The sequence below is a fragment of the Sus scrofa genome, chromosome 3 (assembly GCF_000003025.6).
Source record: "Sus scrofa isolate TJ Tabasco breed Duroc chromosome 3, Sscrofa11.1, whole genome shotgun sequence".
Lineage (NCBI taxonomy): Eukaryota > Metazoa > Chordata > Mammalia > Artiodactyla > Suidae > Sus > Sus scrofa.
Window position 1 is genome coordinate 17,389,163 of NC_010445.4, and position 27,953 is coordinate 17,417,115.

The window sequence follows — 27,953 nt, forward strand, 5'->3', positions numbered from 1 at the left end:
GCCAGGTCTGAGCCATCCTTCTGCCAGGGACCTTAGTACTGGGGCTTCCCCCCCCCCCGTCTTTCTTCCTCTGGGACTGGAAGGTATGAGTCAGAGGAAGAGTGGAAGGGTGGTTAGTCCCTTCTCCAGTATGTGGAGTCAGCAAGACCTGGGGCGCCATCAGCCCCCACCCCCAGGAAACAGGTTGGCAGCTTGTCCCTGCTGCCCACGGAAGCCAGGCCCCATCTTCTGGGACAGCCAAGCATGCACTTGCAAGGGCGAGTTGCCTTTCTGGGTGTGTAGGCTTGCTGGGAAGTCCTTCCGATAATCTAACCTTAACCCTTCCAGCTGCCTTATCTACCTCCACAAGCCATCTTGGCAGCCCTGAAGGGCCAGGGATGGGTCATTTTCATTTCGTTTTTCCTAATGTGTCCTAAGCACTTGTCCACCTGCGAAGCACTGTTTAGGAACATGGCATGTGTCAACGCATTTAAACCTTATAGCGATTGTACGAGGTAGGTATCATTACAGTCATCCCTCAGTATCTGCAGGAAACTGGTCCAGGACCCACCCACTCCCAACCCCCGCAACCAAAACCCAAGGATGCCCAGGTCCCTTAGATAAATGGTGTAGTATTTGCATGTAACCTACACACATCCTGCTGTACACTTTGATATACTTTTAAGTCATCTCTAGATCACTTATAATATCAAATGCAATCTAAATAATTCTGAGTACAATGTAAATGCTAGGTAACTAGTTGCCGGCAAGTAGCAAACTCAAGTTCTGTTTTTTTGGAACTTTCTGGATTTTCTTTTTCTTTTTACGGATTCATCTGCAGCATAGGGAAGTTCCCAGGCTAGGGGTTGAATCAGAGCTGCGGCTGCCAGCCTACACCACACCAGATCCGATCTGCGGCAACACCAGATCTATGACCTACACTGCAGTTTACAGCCACACCGGATCCTTAACCCACTGAGGCGACCAGGGAAAGAAACTGCATCCTCACAGAGACATCAGGTCCTTAACCCACCGAGCCACAACAGGAAATCCCCCCCCTTTTTTTTTTTATGATTTTGCAGCTGGTTGAATCCACAGATGCAGAACCTATGGATACAAAGGGCCGGCTGTATCCCTTTCTTGAGGAGACTGAGGTCAGAGAAGCTAAGTAATTTGCCTAAGATCACACAGCTAGTTTGTGAGAGGGGATTAGGAAGCCCTCAAGACCCAAATCCACCAGGGCCATATGGCTCTGGTATCTAGGTTCTTTTTTCTTTTTTTTTCCTTTTTAGGGCCGCACCCACAGCATATGGAGTTTCCAGGCTAGGGGTCAAATTGGAGTCGCAGCTGCTGGCCTACACCAAAGCCACAGCAACACAAGATCTAAACTGCATCTGCCACGTATACCACAGCTCACAGCAATGCTGTGAGCAAGGCCAGGAATCAAACCCACAACCTCATGATTCCTAATTGGATTTGTTTTCACTGCGCCTCGGTGGGAACTCCTTATTTTATTTTTATTTTTACAGCTGCACCTGGGGCATATGGAAGTTCCCGGGCTAGGGGTTGAATCAGAGCTGCAGCAGCCAACCTGCGCCGCAGTCACAGCAACGGGGGGTCCGAGCTGCATCTCATCTGTGACCTGCGCCACAGCTCATGGCAACACCAGATCCTTAACCCACTTAGCGCGGCCAGGGATGGAACCCGCATCCTCATGGATACTAGTGAGGTTCTTAACCCACTGAGCCACAATGGGAACTCCTAGTCTAAGCATTTTTACATTCAACACTTCTGAGTTTTTCAGATAAGGCACAGATGGGCTAACTGTCCAAGGTCCCTTAAGTGTTCAGGGGAACTGGGATTTGAACCCAGACCGTGTGGCCAAGGGGAAGCCCAGGGAGAGGTGATGAATAGCCGAGGGTCACGCAGCCACAGCCTCAGATCAAGGAAGGGCTGGCTCCCTTCCAGCCCAGGAAAAGCCATGACACCTGACTCCTAACAAGTTGGGGGTGGAGTGGGGGTGGAGTAGAGGTGGAGCTAGGGAGACCCAGGTGGCCTCTCTGAGAACCAGAGCACCAGAGGCAGCAGAGTGGCCTTGGGCAGCATGAAGCAGAGCTGGGGACCGGGGCTGCTCATCCTGGGAGCAGTGGTCCTCATAGAGGGTGAGTCACCGTGTTTGGGTCGGGAGTGGTATGTGGGAGTTCGGGGCTGTCCTCTGCCCCTGCAGTTTGAGGCGACAGTCTGCCTATGGTACTGTAACTGTGTCTGGCTGTGAGTGTGGCGGGGGGAGGGTAGGTGGACGCCTGTGCCCAAAAGGGTGTGACTTCCTTGGGCTGCATTACAATCTGTGTCTGCAGGAACTGTCATTACGCCTGTGTGTGTCCCCTGTGCCCCCTGATTCCCTCTCTCCTTCCAGAATGACCTTAGGCCCCTTCTGGGCCCTCGGGCCTGCGTCTCCTGCCTTTACATATGTCGCATCTCTCCTGGCTTAAGGTTCAGTTGGTGTGTTTGTGCGTGCCTGAGACGGGGAAGAGGCAGGGCAGGGGACCCTTTGGTAGCAGAGTGTCTGGCGGTTTCTGGAAAGGTGGGGGCGTCTGAGTTGTCAGAACAGGGGCGGGGTGAGTCTGCATCCCGTGGCGCCCTCCTGGACTTGGACATGACGCAGACCTGTAATCCTTCCTCTTGGGCCTCCGCAGCCGAGGGCACGGTTCAGCTAATGCCCTCCTCAGGCCCTGGCTGCCTCCCTGACTCAGCGGTGGGGGTAGGAGTCAGGGGTTCTGAAGCCTGGAGGAGGCTTGGCTGGGTCCCAGCCTGAAGCCCAGGCCCTGCTGCCCAGGCCCAGGGTGCTGAGCACGGCAGAGGGAGGAGGGTTAATTACTGAGTGTACCCTCTGAATAGGTTCCAATAAAAGCTCTTCCTTGACCTCATATAAATACTTTCATTCTGGGAGGGCCTGGTGAGTAGCCACAGAGTCAGAGCAAGAGCCCGGGCCAGTCCCCCCAAACCTGTCCCCTCCACCAAGGCTGGCCCAGGCAGGTGGAGGCTCCCTCCCCCGAAGGCTCACCTGTGTCTCTCTCTTCTCAGGTCTTCAAGCAGCTCAGCGGGGTAAGCTCGGGGCCGTGGGGCCAGGCCTTGCTTGGGATTGGGTCGGGCTGGGGGCGAGGGCAGGACAGGGGCCTGCTGTCCGCCTGACCTACGCCTCTCCACAGTGTGTGGGCAGCGTGGCCCCGGGCCCCCCGAGCCTCAGGAGGGCAACACGGTGCCTGGCGAGTGGCCGTGGCAGGCCAGTGTGAGGAGGCAGGGGCTCCACCTCTGCAGCGGATCCCTGGTGGCAGACACCTGGGTCCTCACTGCAGCCCACTGCTTTGAACGGTGAGTCAGCTGCGCTCAAACAGGGTTTCTGGCTTTGTGGGTGGGTGATCTGGCCCCAAGGCCCAGGAGACTGAGCCCTCCCCCTAGAATAACAAAGTACCATTTGTTTAAAAATGCCAGGAGTTCACGTTGTGGCTCAGCAGGTTAAGAACCTCACTAGTACCCATGAGGACGCGGGTTTGATTCCTGGCCTCGCTCAGTGGGTTAGGCATCCATCTGGCATTGCCATAACCTACGGCGTAGGTCGAAGATGAGGCTCAGATCCTGCGTAGCTGTGGCTGTGGCATAGGCCAGCAGCTGCAACTCTGATTCAACCTCCATATGCTGTGGGTGAGGCCCTAAAAAGAAAAAAAAGAAAAAAAGTTCTATATGCCAGGAATATACTATCAAATTATTTTATTTTTATTTTTGTCTTTTTAGGGCCACACCTGTGGCATTTGGAGGTTCCCAGGCTAGGGGTCTAATCGGAGCTGTAGCCGCTGGCCTACACCACAGCCACAGCAACACCAGATCCGAGCCACATCTGTGACCCACACCACAGCTCACGGCAACACTGGATCCTTAACTTTCTGAGCGAGGCCAGGGATCGAACCTGAATCCTCATGGATCCCAGTCAGATTCGTCAACCGCTGAGCCACGACAGGAACTCCTCAAGTTAATCTTACCCTTACATGGTAGAAGCCTTACAAGTGAGAAAACTGAGGTTGGGACAAGGATGGACCTTGCTTAAAGCCACAGGGGCTTTGTCCATCTTCCACCTACTCTGTGTGGTCTCCCATGGTGTCATTGTCCCCCTCTAAACTCAATGCCTGGGTCTTATTCCTCGCCTTCCAGGGAGGCAATGACGGACTTGAACTCCTGGTCAGTTGTCCTGGGTTCCCTGCAGCATGAAGGACTCAGCACAGGGGCTGAGGAGGTGGGGGTGACAGCTCTGCAGCTGCCCAGGGCCTACAACCACTACAGCCAGGGCGCAGACCTGGCCCTGCTCCAGCTCGCCCACCCGGTGGCCCACACACCCCTCTGCTTGCCCCAACCTGGCCATCGCTTCCCCTTTGGGACCTCCTGCTGGGCCACTGGCTGGGATCAGGACCCCAAGGATGGTAAGCACTGGTCCTTACCAGAGAGGCACTCCGCTTGCCCAGGGTCACACGGCCTCAGTGGCTAACTGTCCCCGTTCCCAGTCTCCCTTGCTCCTGGAGCCCAGACTCCTGCCCCAATGCCCCCTCTTTTGCCAGCTCCCAGGACCCTAAGGAATCTGCGCCTGCGCCTAATCAGCCGCCCCACGTGTAACTGTCTCTACGACCGCCTGCACCAGCGGCTGCTGGCCAGCCCGGCCCGGCCCGGGATGCTGTGTGGGGGTCCCCAGCCTGGGGTGCAGGGGCCCTGTCAGGTCTGAGGGAGAGGACCAGGGAAGGGAACAGAAGGGGGTGGGTTCTAGCCTTGGGCTGGGCCCTTGATCCACAGGGATGGGTGGAAGGGCCACAGGTAGAGGGTATCCGCCGGGGCCTGGGGCACAGGCGTCTGTCCTTGACAACACTGCCTGGCTCCAGGGAGATTCTGGGGGCCCAGTGCTGTGCCGTGAAGCTGACGGACACTGGGTTCAAGCTGGGATCATCAGTTTCGCATCAAGCTGCGCCCAGGAAGACACTCCCGTACTGCTGACCGACATGGCTGCTCACAGCTCCTGGCTGCAGGCTCGCGCTCAGGGGGCAGCCTTCCTGGCCCAGAACCCCGAGGCCCCGGAGATGAGCGATGAGGACAGCTGTGTAGGTATGAGCAGCGGGTGTCAGGCGTGGGACGTGTGGGGACCTCCTCCCAGGGCTGCAGGTAGAAGCCACAGGGGAGCCAACCTCAGCTCAGGACAGACTGATACAAGGCATGCACACACTGCCACGGGCTAACAAGGGGGCTTCGAAGGCCCCTTCGGCCCCTAGGATGGGAAGAGCTCCCTTTACAGCTGAGAGGCATAGATGCTTCAGAACTTTATGCATTTGGAGTTTGGTAAGAAAAGGAATTTCTGAGACCTGGCAGAAGGTTTGGGGTAAGCAGCAGGTTTCCCCATGGAGACTCCGTGAGATCAGAGAGGACAGGGCTCCAACTCAGTGGGGCATTAATTCTGGCACTGAGTGACTAACATGCAAACTGCATGCAAAATAATTCCTGAGACGGAAGCGCTCTTGATGCTAAAAGAAGCGTCAAGTGAGCTAAGAGTTCTGGGGCCAGTCCAAGCCCAGAGGGGTGCAGACAGGCAGGGTGGGGGAATGATGAGCGGGCCACTCCCATGATGCTGGACCATCAGGGTTAAAGCTTAGGCCCTGGGTTTCAATCCCGAGTTGGCTTCGTGCCTGTGGTTACTGAGCTAGAAAGTCAATTAACCTCTCTAGAACTTTGGTTACCTTTGTAACAAGAATAACACGCTCAAGTTAAGAGGATGTCGTGAGGGTATCTGATAGCACATGGGAAGGGCTCATCACAGGGCCTGGCATGCAGAGTGCTTAGCAAGAAGGCAGATGATGATGATGTCACCCTTCTGTTTCAGCCTGTGGATCCTTGAAGAGAGGAAGCCCTCAGGCAGGAGCTCCCTCCCCATGGCCCTGGGACGCCAGGCTGAAGCACCAAGGGAAGCTGGCCTGTGGCGGAGCCCTGGTCTCAGAGGAGGTGGTGCTGACTGCTGCACACTGCTTCATCGGGTAAGCCCTGGCCCCCTCTGCGCCCCCGCCCTTGCGGCAGCCCTGCCACCCAGTGCTGTCAACGCTGTCCCTGCACAGGCGCCAGGCCCCAGAGGAATGGACTGTAGGCCTGGGGGCCAGATCGGAGGAGCGGGGCCTGAGGCAAGTCATCCTGCATGGGGCCTATACCCACCCGGAGGGGGGCTACGACGTGGCCCTCCTGCTGCTGGCCCAGCCCGTGACACTGGGCCCCAGCCTGCGGCCCCTCTGCCTGCCCTACGCTGACCACCGCCTGCCTGATGGGGAACACGGCTGGGTCCTGGGGCTGGCCCGCAAGGGAGCAGGTATGTAGGAAGGACAGGGCCACCAGCAGCAGCACATCCAGCCTCGGGGCTGTGGCGGCAGCTGCTGGCACTTCTCTCTCGCCCTGCAGACACTGGCTCCCCTCAGACAGTGCCTGTGACCCTCCTGGGGCCCAGGGCCTGCAGCCGCCTGCACGCCACCTTCGGGGGTGACAGCGTCCCTATTCTGCCTGGGATGGTGTGTACCAGTGTTGTGGGCAAGCCACCCGGCTGTGAGGTGAGCCCCTGCCACCAAAACTCACTGCACACACCCCTGGCCCCCTCACCTTGCCATTCAAACAGACCTTCCGCCAGGCCTGGCCTCAGACCTGCCTCTCACCTGAAATTCTGCCTTTCTGTCAACTGGCTCCCAAAGAGCCAGAGCCCCAGCCCCCTCTGCCCTGTGCTGCTGCCCAGCGAGAAAAGGCAGTGACCCCGTGTCCCCTGACAGGGCCTGTCGGGGGCACCGCTGGTACACGAGGTGAGGGACAGGTGGTTCCTGGCTGGGCTGCACAGCTTCGGAGACGCCTGTCAAGGCCCCACGAGTCCCGCCGCCGTCTTTGCGGCGCTCCCCACCTATGAGAACTGGGTCAGCAGTCTGGACTGGCAGGTCTACTTCGCAGAGGAGCCGGAGCCTGAGGCCGAGCCCGGAAGCTGCCCTGCTAACATGAGTATGTGGCCCCGGAGCCTCCTACCCCACCTGCCTCTCTGGACCCCTTCTCTCGCGATCTGGGGCAGGATCTGTGGGCGGGGTGGAGCAGCAACAGACCCAGGTGGCTTCCGATTCCGGCTCTTGGTCATTGTTCAACTTGGAGCCGGCCTCGCGACTGCTCCGACCTCCCTTTTCTCATCTGCCATGCGGGGCTAAGGAGCACCTCCTTCCTCCTCCTCGGAGGGAGGGACGGACGGAGGGAAGCTGGGAGGCCGCCGCCAAGCCCACCCTCCTCCCTCTCCCCGACAGGCCAACCAGCCGGCTGTTGACAGGTGGCCCTGGGAGGCCGCGGTTCCCACGCCACTGCCCCTGCTCCCCTCCCATCCCTTCCTCAACTCCGACTGGCGACAGCGCAGTGGGCTCTGGGAAGGAGCCTGCCCCCGCCCCCGCGCCCCGCAAGACCGGGAGGCGTGGCCTGTGGCTGCTCCCCCACACCCAGCTCTGTGGCCCCGACGCATGCGTCCTCAGCTTTCCCTCGTCTTCATCCCTTCCGATATGATCACACCAGGCCGCGTACTTTGAAAATTTCATTTTTTTGCAGGGAGCAATTTTCCTGTGTTTTTTTTTTTTTTTTTAACTTAAATAAATTGTTACAAAATAGACTTTAGAAAATAAGTTACAAATTGTAGTAAAAGGCTCCCCTTCCACAGGCAATATTCCCACCCGCGGCTTTCTCTGAGTCTGCCTCTCCCTGGTGTTGGAACCTGGCTGATGAGGGTGGCCCAGCATCATGGCAGAGCCTGGTACTAGGTTTCTTGCAGGGCTGGTCACAGGGAAGAGCTTGGTGACAAAGGCTGGGGGAAAGCAGGTCCTTCAAGGACAGGCCAGGAGGAATGCCTCACCCCCTCCTTGGGAAAGAAGCCAGACCTGGATCCTCTGCGGGCGGGAGAGGAGACACGAGCTGGGGATGCCCAAACTACTCCTGAGCAAAATGAGGAGATCAAGCCTTTCCCTGCCCCCTGCCCCTATTCTGATCTTTGGAGACTTGAACTTCAGAGGGAGAAGCTGAGGTCTGCAGGCCACTGGGGTGAAGGGTCCAGGAGTGGGGTCGTGGGTGTGGGTGGAGGGGGCAATGACAAGTCCCCTCTGCCCGCCGCTGGCACCTTTGGGGTTCCTGGGGAGAGAGAGAGGTGGTGACTGAGGGGGCAAACCCTGCACAGCTTGGACCCCCCTCCCTAGCCCCCGAGGCCTGTCTGAGAGCTTCCATTACCTTTCCAGACCTGGCTAAACTAGCTCCACATGCAGTCCCTTGGGGTCAAAAGAAAACGTTTTATCCTGAAAGCTGGCTCGTCAGTGTTCCCAGGGGAGTCTCAGCACCCTCCCCTCCTTCCCTGACCATCTCAGGGACACCCACCTTTGGTGGCCACTAAATGGAAGGGGTTCTGGGAGAAGAAGGGCTAGGGTTCCCCAGAGGAGGCGGAGAGCGAGCCAGGGACTTGCGGGGGTGAGCGGGCCGTCCCACTCCTCCGCAGCCTCGTCCTCCAGCCAGACTGGGTGGAGGTGACTCTCTGTGGAGCTTCCCCTTGATAGAGAACAGGAGATAGGGATTAATGACTGTTGTTGCCACAGCTGGGCCTGGCTTCAAAGAAACAATTATCTGTGACTCAGTCCTCCAGTTAAAGGTGTGCTGGCGGGGAGGGGGTGTGCAGGTGGAAAGGGTGGTTTGGTTGGATCCCCAAAAAGGGAAGGCTCAGCAGAGAGAGGAGAGGGTTGAATAAAGGGAAGGAGAAGAGATGTGGGGCAAGAGGGGTGGGAAAGGGCCAAGGATCTAGTTTCCAGGAAGAGAAGGGGGAGCAGAGACAAATCACGGGGAAAAGACCCGAAGCTGGGTGCCAACCAGTGACCCCGTCTCCCTGACCAGCTCAACAGGGAAGCCACAGAGCATTCCAGTCTGGGGGTGCCCCCCCTGCCCCCTTGCTCACTCCCTGGCTCCTTGCTCACTCTAGGAAAAAGAGCAGAACCGACACCATCTTTTCCTCTGGAAATCATTACCTAACTGGCTGGATCAGGATGCCGTACCCAGCTGCTCCCACGCCCCAAACAGGAAGACCATTCCCCTTTGGCTCCAGCACAGCAGAAGTCCTGGCACTGCCTCTGTCCCTGGCCACTCCCTGCCCTCCACTGCCCCAACCCACCAGGCTACCTTTTCACTTGACCGAGGGCTCAAAAGGCAGCATCCTCAAACTAGTTTTCTTGGAGTTCCCGTTGTGGCGCAGCAGAAAAGAATCCGACTAGGAACCATGGAGGTTGCGGGTTCCATCCCTGGCCTCGCTCCGTGGGTTAAGGATCCGGCGTTGCCATGACCTGTGGTGTAGGTTGCAGACGTGGCTCAGATCTGGCTTTGCTGTGGCTGTGGTGTAGGCCGGCAGCTGTAGCTCCAATTTGACCCCTAGCCTGGGAATCTCCATGTGCCTCAAGTGCGGCCCTAAAAAGCAAAAAACAAAGAACAAAAAAACTGGCTTTCTCCATATCCCAGCCTCAAAGCCATCTCCTAGAATCCATGGGATCCTATCATTCCTTGCCTGCCACCCACCCACCCACCTCCCTACCTCGGAGCCAGTTTTTACCCTCCACTAGGTGCCCGCCTCCTCTGGGACCCTTCGATCCTCTGCCCAAGCCCATTCATGCCCCCGTACCAGAGCTGGCCACTGTCCACTCCTCCTGGTGCTGCTGCTGGTGCTGCAGGAAGCTGATGCGGCGGCGGAAATGACGGGGACAATGGGGGCAGGTGAAGGGCCCCTCCCGGGGCGCATGAACCCGCCCGTGGCCCTCCAGCCGGGCAGCTGTCCGGAAAGCCTTGCCACAGATGCTGCAGCGGTGGCGCTTGGGGTCCGTGTGGGTCCTGCCATGGTTCTTAAGGGACAGCAGGTTGGGTAGAAGTTTGGGGCAGAGGGAGCAGGGGTAGAGTCCAGTGGTGTGGGCCTTCTGGTGGTTCAGCAGGCTACCGGCATGGCGGTAGGAACGCCCACACTGGGCACAGCGGAAGGGCCGCTCCTCGTCCACGGCCGCTGTGGACTTTCCATCGTGGCGTCCACTAGCTCTCCCGGCATCCTCTCCTGCGGCCCTGGGGGCTTGCGATGGGGCCTTCTGGGTTTTCTCTTGACCCAGCAGATCCACCTCAGCCTCCACAGCCCCAGCTTTGGGGCCTCTGGCCTCCTCTCTCGGGGGTGACACCTGACTGAGGCCCTGCGCGTGGGTCTGCAGATGGCTGGCTAGTTCATGGTGGGACTGAAAGGTCTGGCCACAGTCAGGGCAGGCGAAGGCCTGGGCAGCTATGTGGTTGCGGCTGTGGCTCTTAGTGGCCGCAGGATTCAAGAACTCCTTGGAGCAGAGCAAGCAATAGTGACGGTCTGTCTTGTGGGTGTCGTGGTGGTTCAAGGGACCTTCTGCCTGGTGGGAGGTCTTGCCACAGCGGCTGCAGGAAAAGGAGGGGCTCTCTGGCTGGCTCTGAGGGCCACTGTCTCCGTTGTCCCAGCTCTCCACGGGAATCAGACTAGGTCCATTGGGCTGGCAGTTGCCAAGGTGGCAAGGACTCCCGAGGACAATGTCCCCTGACTCGTCCTCTGGCTTGGTCAGTGTGTGACCCTCAGGGGCCCAATCTCCATCATGATTCACTGGCCCCCCGTCTCCTTGCCACCCATCCGCTTTCCCCACGCTCCAGGACACTGGCTCTGTGGCCTCTGAACCTGCTGCCCTGAAGGGGCTCTGACTCTGCTCCGCTGGCCTCACGTCCCCATCTTCCAGCTGGGGCACAGACTCGGTACCACCCAATGTGTCCTGTAGTCCCTGGTCATCGGCCGGGCTCCCCTGAGCGCCTTCTGTGCTGTCTGGACCTCCCTGACTGCCTCTGGTCTCCTCCTCGTGCTCCTGCAGGTGCCCCTCCAGAGATCCCAGGCTCGGGAAGCTCCGGCCGCAGAGGGCGCAGCGCACTGGCGCCCGCCGGGACCGCCCGGCACGCCGCCGCCGGCTCTCCGAGTGCAGCCTGTGGTGGTCCTTCAGGGCCAGGCAGTGGGAGTCGGTCTTGGGGCGGGTGGGACAGCTAGGCTGGCCCATCTCGTGGCTCCGCCGGTGGTTCAGGAGGCTGCCCGCGTGACGGTAGGTCCGCCCACACTGCCCACAGGGAAAGGGCCGATCCTCCCGGGTAGGCTGCCGGGCGCCGCCGCTGGCACCGCGCTCCAGGTGGACCCGCTGGTGACTGGCCAGCTGCTTCCGCAGGCGGAAGGCCTTCCCGCACTCGGCGCAGCGGAAACGCCGCGGGTCCGCGTGGATGCGCCGATGGTTCTTCAGCGACATGAGGTTGGAGAAGCCTTTGGAGCAGGCCTGGCAGCCGAAGTGGCCGGTCTGGTGGCTCTGCCGGTGGTTGATGAGGCTGCCTGCATGCTTGTACGAGCGGCCGCACACCTCGCAGCTGAAGGGCCGCTCGGAGGGGGCCTCTGGCTGGCAGCCCTTCTCCGCCGCCGTCTCCAGCCAGGGCTCCATCTCCTCCCGCTTCCCGGCGGTCTCCTCCCAGGTCTCTTCCTTCACCCCCGCCACCTCCTCCGCGGGCTCTATTTGAGGTTCTTTCGGGAACTTCTCGCCCTCGGCCTGCCCTTGGCCCTCCTCTGCCGGGTTCTGGGGCTCGCTGCTGCCTCCGGCCTCCGGGACTGGCCCCACCTGGGGCTCCGAGCCTTTGCAGCGCGGGTGGTTCCGCAGATGATTGCGGTAGGCGGCCAGGTTGGGGTAGCAGCGCGAGCAGACCGGGCAGGTGAAGTCCCCCGTCTGGTGGATCTTGCGGTGGTTCACCAGGCTGCCCCCGTGGCGGTAGGTCTTGCCGCACTGGTTGCAGCGGAAGGGGCGGGGCTGGGCCTCCCGAGAACCTTCCCCGCCCTGCACGCCCTGCGTGCCCTGCGCGCCCAGGCTGTCCGCGAGGGCCGCACCTCCTCCCTCTCCAGACTTTGTGTCGCCACCCTCTCCAGGGAGAGAGGTCACCGTGCCCTCAAAGACACCGGCGTCGGCAACCATCCCCGTGGCATCAGCCGCCTCTCCTGGGGGAGGCAGGAGGCCGGGGACCTCATCGGTGGTGTTCCCAGAACTCTGGCTTTGGTGGTGACGCTCCAGGCTCCCCAGGTCATCGTAGGTCTGACCGCAGCAGGCACAGATGTGCCCGTAGCCGGCTCCATCCAGCGCCTCCACCTCCCGCTGCAGCTGGTTCAGCAGCTCGGCTTCCGAGAGCGGCAGTGGGGGGCTGCGGGTGGAGGCGGCCCCTGCTGCTCCTTCCTCGTCCCCCTCCTCGTCTGAGCCCTCCGTCGTTTCCGAGGAATCATGGGCCTGGCGCAGGTGAAACCTGTAGCCAGCTCGCTCAGGGAAGATCATACCGCAGAGGCAGCAGAGGAAAGGCTGGGCCGAGGCTGCCTCCCCGGGCCCGTGGTTCTGGAAGTGGCTGCGCAGGGCAGGCAGGGAGTCAAACTCCTTCGGGCAGAGGGAGCACTGGTAGATGCCCGGGGGGTGGCAGGGCCTGTGGCTCAGCAGGCCGGCGGCGTGGGGGAAAGAACGGCCACAGTCAGGACATGTGTGGGAGACCCCGGCCTGCCAGGCAGCAGAGGCCTTGGCAGAGCGGGCCGGGGAGCTGGGCTGGCCAGGGGCTGGTGTCTGGCCCTCCTCCCCCCCAGGGAGGCCATCAGAGAAGCGAGGCCCATTGCCTTCCTCTTCGCCTGGGATGTCCACGTTGTCAAGGAAACTGGCCTCCTTCCTTTGCAGTCCTTCCCCAGTGCCTCTGCTCTCATTATCACCCTGGAAACAGGCCTCATCCCTCTCGAGCCCACATCTGTCCCGCTCAGCCACAGCCGGCAAACAGTCCCCAGCACTTTCCACGTGGCCTTCGGCTCCACTAGGCCTTCCCCCCGGAGGGTCTTGGGGACAGTCCAGGCCCTCCTTCTTTTCCGCCAGCTCCAGGGCCCAGTTCCCACCGGACGGGAGTTTGGCTTCTCCCCTGCCACCAGCACTGCCAGTCCGCCTCCGGTGCGGCTTGCTCTGCCGCCGACTGTGGCGACGCAAGTGGTTCTTCATGGCAGCCATGGTGTGGAAGTGCTTGGCGCAGGCCCCACAACTGAAGTCTCCCGTCTGGTGGGTCTGCCGGTGGTTGATAAGGCTGCCTGAGTGGCGATAGCTCTTTCCACAGTCTCGGCAGGCAAATGCCCGAGGAGGGGACACCCTGCTCTCTGTCCTGCTGTCCTCCCCTTCTCCGTGGGTCCGGCTATGACGTTCAAGGCTCTTAGGGTCTTCAAAGAGCATCCCACACAAGCTACATGTCTGTGGTGTGGTCCTAGCCGCGGCTGGAGGGACATCAGTGGCTGCCTCTTCACGTTTGCACACAGGCCCCTGATCTGTGCCTGGGGCTGCCTCTGCTCCCACTGGGTCGGGCGGGGGCTCCACCTTGAGGTGGCTGGGGGCGCCCTCAGCCCCGGGTCTGGCACTGCGGCGAGCAGCCTTGCAGTGTACCCGCACGTGGTTGCGGAGGGCCATGAGGTTGGGGTACTTGCGGGGGCAGAGTGAGCACTGGTACTCCCCTGTCCGATGGCTGTGGCGGTGGTTCACGAGGCTCCCCGGGTGCTGGTAAGCCCGGTCACACTCATTGCACTTATAGGGGCGGTGGTCCAGGGGGGTGGGGGGGACCTCCTTCTCTTTGTGGGTGGTCTCAGCCAGAGGCAGGGACGCTGGCCGCACTGAGGGCGACCCATCCTCTCCAGCTCCTTGCCGGGGCCTGTGATGAGCCCGCACGTGGTTTTTGAGGGCGGCTGCGTTGAACAGCTGCTTGGAACAGATGGAGCAGGGGTAGACACCTGTCTGGTGGCTCTTGCGATGGTTGATGAGGCTCCCAGCATGGCGGTAGGTACGGCCACAGTCCCCACAGCTGAAAGGCCGGTACTCCTCCAGGCCACTGTCTTCCAGCTCCCCAGAGCTGTTCAGCATCTGTGTACCAGGGAGTCGGGCCCGGCCGCTCTCATCTGTGTGCCCGTTGGCGGTGGGCAGCCCTTTCTCTTCCCACGGCCGCTCCTGACTTTCACCCTCATGGGACTGCTGGTGTTCCAGCAGCTCTCGGGGGAGCCGGAAAGCGCGGGGGCAACGGGGACACTGGTAAGGCCAATACTGGGCGTGGAGTCGGGAGTGATTCTTCAGAGCCATGAGGTTAGAGAACTCCTTGAAGCAGATGGCACAAGGATAGACCCCCAGGGTGTGGCTCTGGCGGTGGTTGGCGAGGCTCCCGGCATGCTTGTAGGTCTTGCCACACTGGCTGCACTTGTACCGCCGCTCCTCCTCGGCAGGAGGGGACTGGGTGGGCTCCTGGCCCCCTGTGAAATTCACTACCGATTCAGCCAAATACTGTTCCAAATTGCTAAGGAGACTGCTGGCTGGGGTGGGGAGCGGTGGGTCTCTGGCAGAGTGGGTGGTGGGCCCCCAGCCCTCTGCGCCCTCCTCAGGATCTGGCCGGCTTTCCCAGCCTTCTCTGGGTCTGGTGGGTGGATCTTCCCAAGTGCCCAGAGCTGCGCTAGGGTCTGGCCCAGACTCACAGCCAGAGGTCTCTTCAGGATGTTTTTTCTGGTTTTCCCAGCCCTCCCCAGGGCCAAGCCTCTGGCCCCAGGAGTCAGTGGATGCTGTCTCCCCCTGGAGGGGTGGAGTGGCTTCCTTGGGGTGGGGGGGTCTGCGCCTCTGGCAGCCCTCAGGAGCATGAGTCCTCACGTGGCTCTTGAGGGCCATGGGATTGGTGAAGTCCTTGCCACAGGTGGTACAGGGGAAAAGGCCAGTCTCGTGGGTCCGGCGGTGGTTGACGAGGCTCCTGGGGTGGCGATAGCCCCGCCCACACTGCTGACAGCGGTAGGGCCGAGGGACGCTGTTGGCCTCCTCACTCTCCTGGTTGGAAGACGGATGGAGCAGTTCTCGGTGCCGTGACAATTCCAGGAGGCTGGGAAAGTGGCGCTGACAGTCAGAGCAGCTGAGTGAGGTGGGCGTGTCCTCCATGGGGCCTTATGGCTGAAACCTGGAGGTTCAGGAAGAGCAGGCAGGTGATGGCAGCATCTTCCTCTGGTGGCGGGTCTAATGCCTAGGAAGAGGGGGCAGCGGTCAGAAGGCAGGCCTAGGAGTTCCCTGCGTGGCTCAGCAGTTAGTGAACCCGACTAGCATCCATGAGGACACAGGTTCGACCCCTGGCCTCGCTCAGTGGGTTAAGGATCCAGCATTGCCGTGAGCTGTGGTGTAGGTCGCAGACGAGGCTCAGATCCCGTGCTGCTGTGGCTGTGGTGTAAGCCGGTGGCTATAGCTTCAATTGGCCCCCTAGTCTGGGAACCTCCATATGCTGCGAGTGCAGCCCTAAAAGATAAAAAAAAAAAAAAAAAAAAAAAGACCAACCCCCCCGCCCCAAAACAGAAGGCAGGCCTAAATTAACTTTGCCTCTTGGTTCTATAAGCACCAAGTTCATCAGAGGGCATGGAGAAGTCCCCGAAGCCACCATGCCCAGAGACCTGCTTTCTACTGGATCTGTTATTTCAGAAGCACCATCATACAAGTTCCCCAGACATGGCTGCTTCCCTAGGCCTAACTCATTTAGTTAGATGAGGAATCTACCATCTAAATAAATGCAGTTTACCTCTGTCAAAAACCTACTATCCTGTCTGGAGATCAAATCCAAAAAGTCTTTACTGGCCCTAATCCTCTCCTCTCTCTAATTCTGAAACAAACAACCTGTCTTCCATGACATCTTAAAGGGAAGATGTACCTTCCCTAGGACCTTCAGTAAGATAAGTCCAATCCTCTCTCCTGCACCTGTCAGCTAACCAGAGTAGCTGAGAGGCCCTGGGAAAGTAGCTTCTTTCTTCACTTGGCAGCTGAGGACTTGAGAGGTGAGGGTAGAGGCCCTCTTGAGAGAAAGGGCTGAGAAAGGTGCTCCCCCATCTCCCCTGTTCCCTTCAGGGTCATGAAGTCTCCTTTATGAATTTCAAACTATCTTCCATCTCGGAAATACCATCTCATTTCTGATTCTTCACCCCCTACCTTTTTTCTTTCCCATGCCTCCTCACTTTACACTCCAGCATCCCTTCTGATTTTTTCTTCTATCTTCTCTCATAATACTGATGACAAGAGCAACCCCTGCTACCTAAGTATTACCATGTGCCAGGCACTGTGCTAAGTAAAGAACAGGTGTGGTGTCACTTAGCCTTCACAACACACTGCAATGCCTGTTACCTCAGTTTACACACTGGCCAACCCACTATTCTGGCAAGCTTCTTTCCAAAGCCCTTGCTCTCTCCATAGCAGGCCCCATGCCTCCTACATCACTTTGGCCTTCTCTGACCCTTCACTCCCACGGGACCCTAATATAACTCCTATCTCTGACTCTAAACCCCTTACTGAACCTGCTCCCCAAATCCTCACCTCACCAAGCCCCTTCGCTCAAGAGTCTCTTCTCGTCATCAACCACCAGTGAGGTCCTAACCTCACTCATCTCCTAGGCCAGTTTTCTCCTAGGACCCCTACCTCGCACCGGTGACCCCTTCTCGTTCCCGCCGCGGGTGCGTCCGTTGGGGACGGCGAACGGGAGCGCGCCTGCGCACTGGGACCCTCACCCTAACTGCAGCCGCGCGCCCCAAGGGGTGGCTGTTGGGGGGCTCTCGCGCTCCCACACACGCACACTCCACCAGGGCTCCTGGGAAGTGGGAGGGGAGGGAAAGAGGGAAAGGAGAGGGGGAGAAGGAAGGAAGTAGAGGAAAGAGGGCGCAGCTGGCACGAGCCAGCAGTCTACCCTCACCTCCTCGGACACTTCCTATTGTTATTAGGAAACAGGAAGTGTCCTGGCGGCAAAAGCTTCCCCGCGAAACTTCCGCCCTGAGAATACTTCTGTCCCGCCTCCAAGCAGCCACATTTCCGGTGCTAGGAGAGACACAGCTTACCCGACTCTGACCCCGCCCACGTAGGTCAAAAGCTGCGTTGTTCTGCACTAACCTTAGCCACACTTCCGGGAAGAGCCGCTAAAATCGTTCCGGTGCATGTTGGCTGAGCGCAGAGGAGGGGAAAAAAAGGGTTGGTTCTGCAGCCCTGGCCTCAGTATTTTGGCGACACTTTTCGGGGGGCTCCCTGAAGAACTTCCCAAGACAGATGGAGGGAGCTTCATTCACTCCTTGTTATTAAGGGAAATTTTGTGGAATGAATATAAGCGGACTTAGGTACTCCAAGTCTTGAGCATGGCCTTTCTGTCCTCCCACCTTCTAGTTCACGGTGACCTTTCCCCAGGCTAGCAATAGCCAGTGCACCCGCAAACCTACTCCGGTGTTCCCTGTCATTAGCACCCACAGAGACCCCTTGCAAAGGGTTTCTCCTCCACCTTCGGTTGGGGGTGCGCCGGTACACTTTGTGTTCCTCCCTAGGGAGGAAAGCTCCCTTCCACTTCCGCTCGTTGGCTCCGCCTCCTCCCACCCCCACCCGCTGGGTCCTAGCGCCTGCCCCTCCCTGGCTGTGTCCCGGGCTCTGTCGGTGCGAGGAGCTGCCGCTGGCGCCACGGAGCCGGCCCGAGTCTTCTCAGGTAGGAAACGCCGGCAGGAGTCCTCAAGGGCCCCCAGGCGGCCCCAGAGCGGACGCGATCCGAGCGGGCCTCAGTTTCCCTGTGGGTGCCGAGGGCGGATGGGGTTAGCCTGGCGCGAGCAGCGCGGGCGGGGCGGGAGGAGTGCGGCCCCGGGAGGGCGCGGGCGGGCTCCGGGCCCAGCGGGTCCTAGAACCCGCCGGCTGTCCCGGCGGGCCGGCTGCAGCGGACGCCTGGTCTCGGCCGGCACGGCTGCCCGCCTTGCATGGTGCGGGCCCGAGGGTCCTAGAGCCCGCCATGTTGCGGGCTTTTGTCCCAGGCGCGCGGCCGGCCTTGCACGGTTCTCTGGTGCCGGCGGCCCCCTCCCCGGTCGAGGTCTCGGCCGCCCCTCCCGCGGTCCTAGAGAACGCCATCTTGCAGGCCTTTGTCCAGAGCCTGGCCTTCGGTCCATTCATTTGTTCATTCTCTCATTCATCGTTCCTTTCTTCTTGCCACATTATCCGATGCCACGTTTTCCCAGGGCTTTTTCTGCGAAGAGTCAGCCCAGGGCCCTGCCCTGCGGGGCTCTCTGCCTGGAGGGATGCGGACACATAGATGGTTGCAGGGAGCTGGAAGCGCAGGGATTTCGCAGATCTTGGCTCTAACGCCCTTCAAACTCCCACGTGCCTCAGAGACCCCACTTTTCTGATGAGAAAACTGAGGCCCAGAGTGTAGTGGTGCCCTTACCTCTACTACCTATTAATTATTCCTGGGGGCACTGGGGAAGCAGGTATTTGAAGGATGCAACAGTTTTCCAACAGGAGAAGGCAGAGGGAACTGCGTACGGGGATGTATTTAGGTGGGGAAGTTTGAGAATTGCGGCTGGAGCTATGGTGCGGAGGGGCACAGTGCCTCTGGAGGTGAGGCTGAAAAAAGTGGGTTGGGATTAGGTTATGGGCTAACCAGATTGCATGGATGTTCAGGAGATGACTAGCTCGCCTCTCTGCATGGTTCACAGTTCCCCATCTGCTATCTCACCGGATCTCCCGTGGCCTGTGAGGCCTACCGGTGACTACTTGTTTACATGTGGGGAGACTGAGATGGAGAGAGGATAAAAAGTGGGCTCTTCACTTCATCCCTGCCTGCAGGGTTCTAGCCTAAACCCTTTGGGAATTAAATCTGCATTCCTGGCATTTAGAGCCTATTCTAGCAGCAGGATGGCATCCCCCACCTAAATCCAGTAGTAAACAAAGACAGGGCTCCCTCACCAGAGCAATGAATCGACTGTGGGGTGGGGTGGGGTGGGGGGAGAAAGAGCTGGGATCTCGTTTTTTTTGTTTGTTTGTTTGTTTTTGTTTTTTTGTCTTTTGTCTTTTTAGGTCCACACCCTCACCATATGAAGGTTCCCAGGCTAGGGGTCTAATGGAGCACTAGCTGCCTGCCTGCACTGGAACTTGTGAACTTGGAAAGGCAGAGAAATTCGGTTGATAAAACTGACGTTTTTACAGACTCCTACTGTGGGGGAGGCAGAGTCTTTAGACCTGGATTCAGATACTGTCTCAGAGGTTGATCTGTTCAGTTTGTTTTGGGGGCACCAAGCATGGTTCTATGTGGAAAGGATGCAGATTAATAAAGGTTCCTGGAGTTCCTGTCGTGGCGCAGTGGTTAACAAATCCGACTAGGAACCATGAGGTTGCGGGTTGGATCCCTGGCCTTGCTCAGTGGGTTAACAATCCGGCGTTGCTGTGAGCTGTGGTGTAGGTTACAGACGTGGCTTGGATCCTGCATTGCTGTGGCTCTGGCGTAGGCCGGGGGCTACAGCTCTGATTCGACCCCTAGCCTGGGAACCTCCATATGCCGCAGGAGTGGCCCAAAGAAATAGCAAAAAGACAAAAAAAATAAAAAATAAAAAAAATATAAAGGTTCCTGGCTCTCAGAATTAACAACTGAACCATAAAATGTATAAGTGCTAGCAATCACTTATGATCAGGAGAGAGAGCAGACGTTTGGGAGGTAGATCACCTGGCTTTGAATACTGGCTGTGACCATGACTAGCTACTTTTTTGTGCCTCATCCTTTGCCGTAAAATGGCAGGGGGTGGGGGAGAAGTTAATACTATTTAATCTATCTGCTCTACTATAACAGAAAAAAAAAAAAGAGAGAGAGAGTTCCTGTTGTGGCTCAGCGGGTAACAAACCCAACTGGTATCCATGAGGATTCGGGTTTGCTCCCTGGCTTCACTCAGTGGGTTAAGGATTGGGCATTGCCATGAGCTGTGGTGTAAGCCAGCAGTTGAAGCTCAGATTTGACCCCTAGCCTGGGAACTTCCATATGCTATAGGTGTGGGCCTAAAAAGCAAAGAAAATAGAAAAGAAAAGGAACAAAACACGGGGTAGGGGGGCCACAACAAAAATTTATTTCTCACTGTTCTGGAGGCTGAGCTATCCAAGATGAAGGTGCTGGCCAGTTCAGTTTCTGGGGCGGGCTCTTTTCCTGCTGCATTGTATGTGGCCACCTCCTGCCTAAGTTCTCACATGGCCTTTCTTCCATGCTGGGGCACATTCAGCCATAACAAACTTCTAGGCAGTTGTGAATGTGTAGCTTGAATAGGACACATAAATACGTATGTGTCCTAGCCCGTGGTGAACCTGCAAGGAATGTTATCTGGATGAGCAACAGGAAGGAAATTAAAGAGGAGGGGGGCCAGAGAATGATTAGCAGCGGTGCAGATAGCATTGAGAAAGTTGCTTAGGGGAATCCCCTGGTGGCTCAGCAGATGAAGGATCCAGCATTGTCACTGCTATGGCGCAGGTTCTATCCCTGGCCAGGGAATGTCTGCATTCTGAGAGCACAGCCAAAGAAGAGAAAGAAAGAAAGATGATCAGGAAAGCCCTCTTTCTTTCTTTCTTTTTTTTTTTTTTTTTTTTTGTCTTTTTAGGGCCACACCCACAGCATATGGAAGTTCACAGGCTAGGGGTCGAATCAGAGCTACAGCTGCTGTCCTACACCACAGCTATAGCAGCGCGGGATCCGAGCCATGTCTGTGACCTAGACCACAGCTCACAGCAATGCCAGATCCTTAACCCACTGAGCAAGGCCAGGGATTGAACCCTCATCCTCGTGGATACTAGCTGGGTTCGTTTCCACTGAGCCACAACAGGAACTCCAGGAAAGCCCTCTTTAAGGAGGTGACAAGGAGCTAAGACCCAAACAGAATCGAAGAGATAGCTGCACAAAGATCCTGGGGGATAGTGTTTCTAGTGGAGGAAACTACTAGTGCAAAGTCCCTGAGATGAGAAGGAATTTGCATCTTTGAGGTGAAAAAAGGAGCCCGTGTGGGTGGATCCTACTGAGCCAAAGGGAGAGGAGTGGGAGATGAGGTAGGCAGGAGTTAAATAGTTCAGGGCCTTGCTGGCCATGGAAAAGATATTAGTCTTTGTCCTAAGAGCAGTGGAAAGTCCCATGATTTGGCTGTTAAACCTTAAATGAATGAAGACCCGCAGAGAAAGAGCCCAGCACAGGTCCTCTGAAGACTTAGGTTTGAGTCGGGGCTCCTTGACTAGCTATGTGGCCTTTTGCAGATTTTCCCCCTGAAAAAGATGCGTAGTAAAAATCCCTCTCTCCTAGAAGCTTCTGAAGACCTAAGATTTTTTTGTGTGTTTGTTCTTCTCCCTTTCTGACTGCCAGGGCATATGGGGTCCCCAGGCCAGGGATCAAATCCAAGACGGAGTTGCAGCCTATGCCACAGCTGCGGCAACACTGGATCCTTAACCCAATGCACCAGGCCAGGGATCGAACCCACTGCAGAGACACTGTCGATCCCATCATGCCACAGTGGGAACTCCGTGCCTTTGGTCCTTACATGTTGAGTGTTCAGAGCTCCCGCTTTGGCACAATAGGATCAACGTGGGTTTGTTGCCCAGCCCAGTACTGCGGGTTAGGGACATGGCATTGCCACACCCAAATTCAGGTCTCAGCTGCCTAAGTAACTAGCTATGTGACCATGGGTTTATCCCTAACTCTGGGAACCTCAGTTTATTTGTCTATAAAATGAGGGCAATAATCCCTACCTCAGGAAGCTATGAGAGAATTCAAAATCAGTAGCATACTCAGCAGAGTGGCTCTGAGACGCTTCAGTAATTGGCGGCAGTAATTATTCTTATCTTGTTCGGCCCTCGCCCAACCCTGTGAAGTAAGTACTGTTATTATTTCCATTTTTCAGATGAGAAAACTGAGGTCCTGGATTTCCCATTGTGGCTCAGCGGCTTAAGAACCCGACATAGGAAGTTTCCGTGGTGGCACAGTGATAACGTGATAATGAGCCTGACTAGTATGCCTGAGAATGCAGGTTCGATCCCTGGCCTGGCTCAGTGGGTTAAGGATCCAGTGTTGCCATGAGCTGTGGTGTGGGTCACAGATGCGTCTCGGATCTGGCATGGCTGTGGCTGTGGTGTAGGCCAGCCGCTGCAGCTCCATTGTGACCCCTAGTCTGGGAATTTCCCTATGCTGCAGGTATGGCCTTGAAAAAACCGGAGTTCCCGTCGTGGCCCAGTGGTTAACGAATCCAACTAGGAATCATGAGGTTGCGGGTTCGATCCCTGCCCTTGCTCAGTGGGTTAACGATCCGGCGTTGCCATGTGCGGTGGTGTAGGTTGCAGACTCGACTCGGATCCTGCGTTTCTGTGGCTGTGGCGTAGGCAGGTGGCTACAACTCCGATTAGACCCCAGCTTGGGAACCTCCATATGCTGTGGGAGCGGCCCAAGAAATGGCAAAAAGACAGACAAAAAAAAAAAAAGAAAAAACCCCAAAAAACTGAATTCCTGTGGTATGAAGTAAATCACACAGGGTCACAGGAAGTGAGGGCAGTCAGATTCTAAGCCAGGCAGTTTGGCTTCAGAGGCTGCACTTAACCTCAGTGCTGCAGCCTTGTTTCTCTTGGCCTCATTTCCCTTATCTGTGAAAGGGGGCAGTTATAGAACTTTTCTCATGGGGCTGACATGAAGTTCAAGTGAGTTAATCCATTTGAAGAGCTTAGGATATCACCTGTTATTTAGCAAGTGCTCAGGAAATATGAGCTATCCTGGTTTTAGGAGGTTTTATTTGTTTGTTTGTTTTGGGCTTGCCTGCAGCATGCAGAAGTTCTTGGGCCAGGGATGGAGCCCAAGCCACAGCAGGGACAACACCAGATCCTTAACCCTTTGAGCCACCAGAGAACTCGCTATCATGTTTATTAAGGAGAAACTTTTATCAGTCAGACTGTCCAGAGAGGATCCGGAAGGGAGTAGCGAGGGCCTTATCCAGAGATAGGCAGAGATAGGGGATCTGCCTCGAAGTGTAGGGGAATTCAAGCCCTGGGAAAGGGTGGGCTTCAAGCCCTTGAACTCACCTTCCAGCCCTAGGACTTAGTGGGAAAAGTGAAAAAGCTGAGGGTGGAACAGAGAGGTGTAGGATGGAGGCCAAAAACCAAACAGGAGATGCAGGGAGAGCTTCCTTTGGGAAGCGCGGCTTGGTGGGATTCAGACAAGCCATGAAGGACCTGGGGACTTGCACGGTGTGATGGAAGCCATAGAAAATTCTTGAGCAGGGGACAGAGCATGACATGGTACCTTTGGGAGAAGACTCCTTAGGTTGTGTGCAAGGACGGGGGACTGAGGCTGGGCCACCAGTTAGAAGGATGCTGATTCGAAAGATGCAGCCCTTGGTGTTCTTGTCGTGGTTCAGTGGTTAACGAACCTAGCTAGTATCCATGTGGTTGCAGGTTCCATCCCTGGCCTCTCTCAGTGAGTTAAGGATCTCGTGTTGCCATGAGCTGTGGTGTAGGTCGAAGATGCAGCTTGGATCCTGTGTTACTTGCTGTGGTGTAGGCCGATTGGACCCCTAGCCTGGGAACCTCCATATGCTGAGGGTGCAGCCGTAAAAAGACAAGAGACCCCCCCGAAAACATTTTTAAAATGAAGATGCAGCCCTTGTTCTCCCTCCCCACCCCCCTGCCTCGGGGCTCCTGAGTCCTCCTTGGGTCCTAACTTAGAAGCCACCAACCACTGAAGTGTACAGATGAGGAAACAGGCCTGGAAAGGAGCACTAGGAGTTCCCCTATGGTGCAGAAGGTCAAGGATCTGGCATTGTCACTGCAGTGGCTTGGCTCGCTACTGTGGCACCTGTTCGATCCCTGGCCCTGGAACTTCTACATGCTGTGGGCACTGCCAAAGTTAAAAAAAGAAAGAAAGGAGCTCTAGAATCCAGGCTTCCTATCTCCCAGCCCAGCTTCTGGACTTACCTGGTTCCCCTCCCCTCCCTAAAGTACTGTCCTTCCCCCCACCCTGGCTGCCCCCAGCAGCTGCTGCAAGCACTCCTTAAGTGGATCTGCCTTAATCCTCTTCCCTTCATCCCCCAGGGAGGATGAGCTGGTGTTAAGACTAATGCAGCCATTAATCCTATTTCCTCCCAGCCATGATCCCCAGGAGCAGCTGGGTGGAGGGTGTCTGGGCCCCAAACCGAGAAAGAAGGGGCCTTAGCTAGAGCCTGGTCCCAGGAGACCAGGCTAGAGCAGACATCACATCTGAATCAGAGGCTTCTCACTTCTGCTAACAGTGGATCAAGCTTCCTTGAGAGTAACTGAGCTCCCCCACTCCCAGAGCTATGGGAGCAAGAACCAAACCACTCCAGAGCAGAGGGTGGACCAGGATTCCTACCTGGGGTGGAGTCCCGTCCAGCTGTGCAAGGCCAGGATTCCGTGTGAACAGTTGCTGACGCTGAAAACTAACCAACCAGAGGGGAGAAACAAAATACCTATACTGGGAACCTATCCCTTTCAGCCAAATGGTGCCGGTCACCACATTTAGCCCACTGTCTTTGTCGTCTTCTGGCCTGGACACTTGGAGACCTTCAGGCCAGACTCGTATCTGGGCCTCTGTGTCTGCAGCCTTGCACAGGTCTTGGACACTGAGCTGAAGAAGGAAGATGGTGAGATGGATGAAGCCAGGGCCTTCTGGGAATGCCACAGGGTTTGGAAAAGCCCAAAGGCTGGGAGGGAAGTGAAGGTGGACCTTTGGATGGTCTCGGCCTCCTCTCTTAGCTCTTCTCAGGTCACCTGGTTCAGCTCCTTTCATCAGTGAACAGACCGGAGAAGCAGGAATATTTGCAAGGAAGGATGTACATTCCGGGTGGGAAATGAGTTAAGACAGGGTTTCCTCTAAGGCCTTAGGGGGCTTTGGTGAGGAGAGAAGTCTTGGAGAATGGAAAAGGGGTATGACTCCTAACTTTGCCTCTTTCACAGAGAAGCCCAGCCCATCAAGGCCATGGAGGTAGAGTCTTTGGAGGACCGGTCCCCAGCCCCAGGGTACAAGCGCTCTGGCCGCCGCTATAAGTGCCTATCCTGTACCAAGACATTTCCAAATGCGCCGCGCGCAGCACGTCACGCTGCCACACACGGGCCTGCAGACTGCACAGAGGAGGCCGCCGAGGTGAAGCTGAAGCCAGAGACAGACCCCAAAGCGGAGGATGCCAGTGGGGACAAGGTATCAGGTGCAGCGGCTAAGCCTCGGCCCTACGCGTGCCCGCTGTGCCCCAAGGCTTACAAAACGGCACCAGAGCTGCGCAGTCACGGGCGCAGCCACACGGGCGAGAAGCCCTTCCCCTGCCCGGAGTGCGGCCGCCGCTTCATGCAGCCCGTGTGCCTGCGCGTGCACCTAGCCTCGCACGCAGGTGAGCTGCCCTTCCGCTGCGCGCACTGCCCCAAGGCCTATGGCGCGCTCTCCAAGCTCAAGATCCACCAGCGCGGCCACACCGGCGAGAGGCCCTACACCTGCGCCGACTGCGGCAAGAGCTTCGCAGACCCCTCGGTGTTCCGAAAGCACCGGCGCACGCACGCAGGCCTGCGGCCCTATGGCTGCGAGCGCTGTGGCAAAGCCTATGCTGAGCTCAAGGACCTCCGCAACCACGAGCGGTGAGGGCACTGGGCTGGGTAGGGGGCGGCCGAAGGGGTTGGGAGGAGTGCACCAATAGGGTGAAGGCGTTGAGTCCTAAAGAGCGAATGAGCCAATGGAAGGTGAGTGGGGCGGAGCTATGGGGGCCAGAGGGTGGAAATGGAGCCTGATTGGCCTAGGCCTCTGGATTGAGGAAGGGGGCAGGCCTTGAAGTTGGGCACCTTAGAGGGTGAGGTCCAGGAGGTACGGGTGAGGCTGGTATGTTGTGTGCCAAGGTATATCTGGAACATAAACACCTGTCCTGAAGGTTTCTTTCTCGGGGTACAGCCCTTTGCCCCTTAGGGAATTGGGCCAAGGCCCCAGAGATGTTAACGGGCTCCAACTTACAGTGCAGACCCTCAGTGGGGGTCAGGCCGTGGGCTCACCCTCATGCCGAGCTTCCTCGCTCCCACAGGTCCCACACAGGCGAGCGCCCCTTCCTCTGCTCAGAGTGCGGGAAGAGCTTCTCCCGCTCGTCCTCACTCACCTGCCACCAGCGCATCCACGCGGCACAGAAGCCTTACCGTTGCCCGGCCTGTGGCAAGGGCTTCACGCAGCTCAGCTCCTACCAGAGTCACGAGCGCACGCACTCGGGCGAGAAGCCCTTCCTGTGCCCGCGCTGCGGCCGCATGTTCTCCGACCCCTCGAGCTTCCGGCGTCACCAGCGGGCCCACGAGGGCGTGAAGCCCTACCGCTGCGAGAAATGTGGCAAAGACTTCCGGCAGCCTGCCGACCTGGCCATGCACCGGAGGGTGCACACGGGCGACCGGCCGTTCAAGTGCTTGCAGTGCGACAAGACGTTCGTGGCGTCCTGGGACCTCAAGCGACACGCGTTGGTGCACTCGGGCCAGCGGCCCTTCCGCTGTGAGGAGTGCGGGCGGGCCTTTGCTGAGCGAGCCAGCCTCACAAAACACAGCCGGGTGCACTCGGGTGAGCGCCCCTTCCACTGCAATGCCTGCGGAAAGTCCTTCGTGGTCTCGTCAAGCCTGAGGAAGCACGAGCGGACTCATCGAAGTAGCGAGGCCGCAGGGGCTCCCCCGCAACAGGAGCTGGTAGTGGGGCTGGCGCTGCCGGTCAGCGTGGCAGGCGAGGGCTCAGCCGCCCCGGCAGCAGGGGCGGGGCTCGGGGACCCTCCAGCCGGGCTGCTGGGGCTGCCCCCGGAATCAGGAGGTGTGATGGCCACCCAGTGGCAAGTGGTGGGCATGACGGTGGAGCACGTGGAGTGCCAAGATGCTGGGGTTGGGGAGGCTCCTGGTCCCTTGGGGGGGGCAGGCGAGGTGGGGGGTGAGGAGGTGGACGAGAAACCACCACAGTTTGTGTGCCGGGAGTGCAAGGAGACCTTCTCCACGCTGACGTTGCTGCGAAGGCACGAGCGCTCACACCCAGAGCTCCGGCCCTTTCCCTGCACCCAGTGTGGGAAGAGCTTCTCAGACAGGGCTGGGCTGCGCAAGCACAGCCGCACCCACAGCTCTGTGCGCCCCTACACCTGCCCCCACTGCCCCAAGGCCTTCTTGAGTGCCAGCGACCTGCGCAAGCACGAACGCACCCACCCTGTGCCCATCGGGACCCCTACACCCCTGGAGCCCCTTGTGGCTTTGCTGGGAATGCCTGAAGAGGGGCCAGCCTGAGGCCCACGCCCCTTCCGCCACACTCCTAGGAGCTCCGCCCCTTCAGGGTGCCTCCTGAATTTCCCTTTGCCCCAGCTCACTCTTAGACTCCAGATCCATACCTGCGCCCCAGGCAGCTAGCTCACCTTCCTGACAGAGCTGGGGACAGCAGAGGCTGGCAAGAGACATGGCTCTCTGGGCACCACTCATTAAAACACTCACTTTGACACTAGGTTGTTTTCTTGTCTGGTTGGGGATGAGTGGGAATTTGGGCATCAGATGGGCTTCAGTGGAGACCCCAGGGTTGACAGATTAGAAACTAGAAGGGTCTTTGGATGCATTGCTTTCTCTAAATAACGTTTCAGAAATGTCTTGTGACAAAGGATTCCATGGTCAAGTAAGTACAGGAAATTCATCCCTGTACCTGTCTTGGGGATTCTTGGTGATCAAAGTATATTAAAATCATTGATAAGACTTGCAGTGAACAAATCTGTTTAATTTTGTTTTGCCCGTTCAATTTGATCTTTTACTGAGTGGTTCTACTCCTGTACTTCTACAGATAAACTGAGGCCCAAGGTTAGTATATTTTCTGTAAATTACAATAACAAATTAGAAAATATACTTGGGGTCGCATTCACAATAACAACAAACCCATCAACCACAAAGGAATAAACCTTGCAAAAAACACACAAATCTATATAAAGAGGGCTGTGAGACCTAACTAAATGGAGACATACCATGTACCTGAGTGAAAAGATATCATTAAAAGATGTTGATTCTCCA

The 27,953-nt window shown here is 57.6% G+C and overlaps 3 protein-coding genes across 15 annotated transcripts; 2 read left to right on the plus strand and 1 right to left on the minus strand.

Moving 5' to 3' along the window:
• Positions 1,639-7,723, plus strand: PRSS53 (protease, serine 53). Its single transcript, XM_003124496.4, has 11 exons — positions 1,639-2,141; positions 3,064-3,084; positions 3,189-3,351; positions 4,186-4,451; positions 4,587-4,741; positions 4,902-5,121; positions 5,891-6,041; positions 6,120-6,364; positions 6,454-6,599; positions 6,813-7,032; positions 7,323-7,723. Exons 1-11 carry the CDS (start codon positions 2,084-2,086, stop codon positions 7,340-7,342), a joined length of 1,665 nt encoding a protein of 554 aa, XP_003124544.1. The 5' UTR covers positions 1,639-2,083; the 3' UTR covers positions 7,343-7,723.
• On the minus strand, positions 7,595-17,468 carry ZNF646 (zinc finger protein 646). 9 transcript variants are annotated; one of them, XM_013987706.2, is made up of 4 exons: positions 16,581-16,893; positions 9,710-15,150; positions 9,217-9,377; positions 7,596-8,187 (listed from the first exon to the last, which is right to left on the minus strand). In XM_013987706.2, the coding sequence occupies exons 2-3, from the start codon at positions 15,066-15,068 to the stop codon at positions 9,253-9,255; spliced, it is 5,484 nt and encodes a 1,827-aa protein (XP_013843160.1). In that variant the 5' UTR covers positions 15,069-15,150; positions 16,581-16,893; the 3' UTR covers positions 7,596-8,187; positions 9,217-9,252. The 9 variants fall into 9 exon arrangements, 8 of the variants coding, with proteins under 8 accessions (XP_003124523.1, XP_013843160.1, XP_020942057.1 ...); XR_002342360.1 differs by having other exon boundaries at positions 7,599-8,187; positions 8,428-9,377; XM_005655075.3 differs by lacking the exon at positions 9,217-9,377 and adding an exon at positions 8,428-8,595 and having other exon boundaries at positions 7,599-8,187.
• On the plus strand, positions 17,101-27,953 carry ZNF668 (zinc finger protein 668). 5 transcript variants are annotated; one of them, XM_013987708.2, is made up of 4 exons: positions 17,101-17,622; positions 21,821-21,946; positions 24,876-25,544; positions 25,979-27,953. In XM_013987708.2, exons 3-4 carry the CDS (start codon positions 24,898-24,900, stop codon positions 27,189-27,191), a joined length of 1,860 nt encoding a protein of 619 aa, XP_013843162.1. In that variant the 5' UTR covers positions 17,101-17,622; positions 21,821-21,946; positions 24,876-24,897; the 3' UTR covers positions 27,192-27,953. The 5 variants fall into 5 exon arrangements, with proteins under 5 accessions (XP_013843162.1, XP_003124524.1, XP_020942061.1 ...); XM_021086402.1 differs by having other exon boundaries at positions 17,532-17,622; positions 21,821-22,110; XM_003124476.4 differs by lacking the exon at positions 21,821-21,946 and having other exon boundaries at positions 17,509-17,622.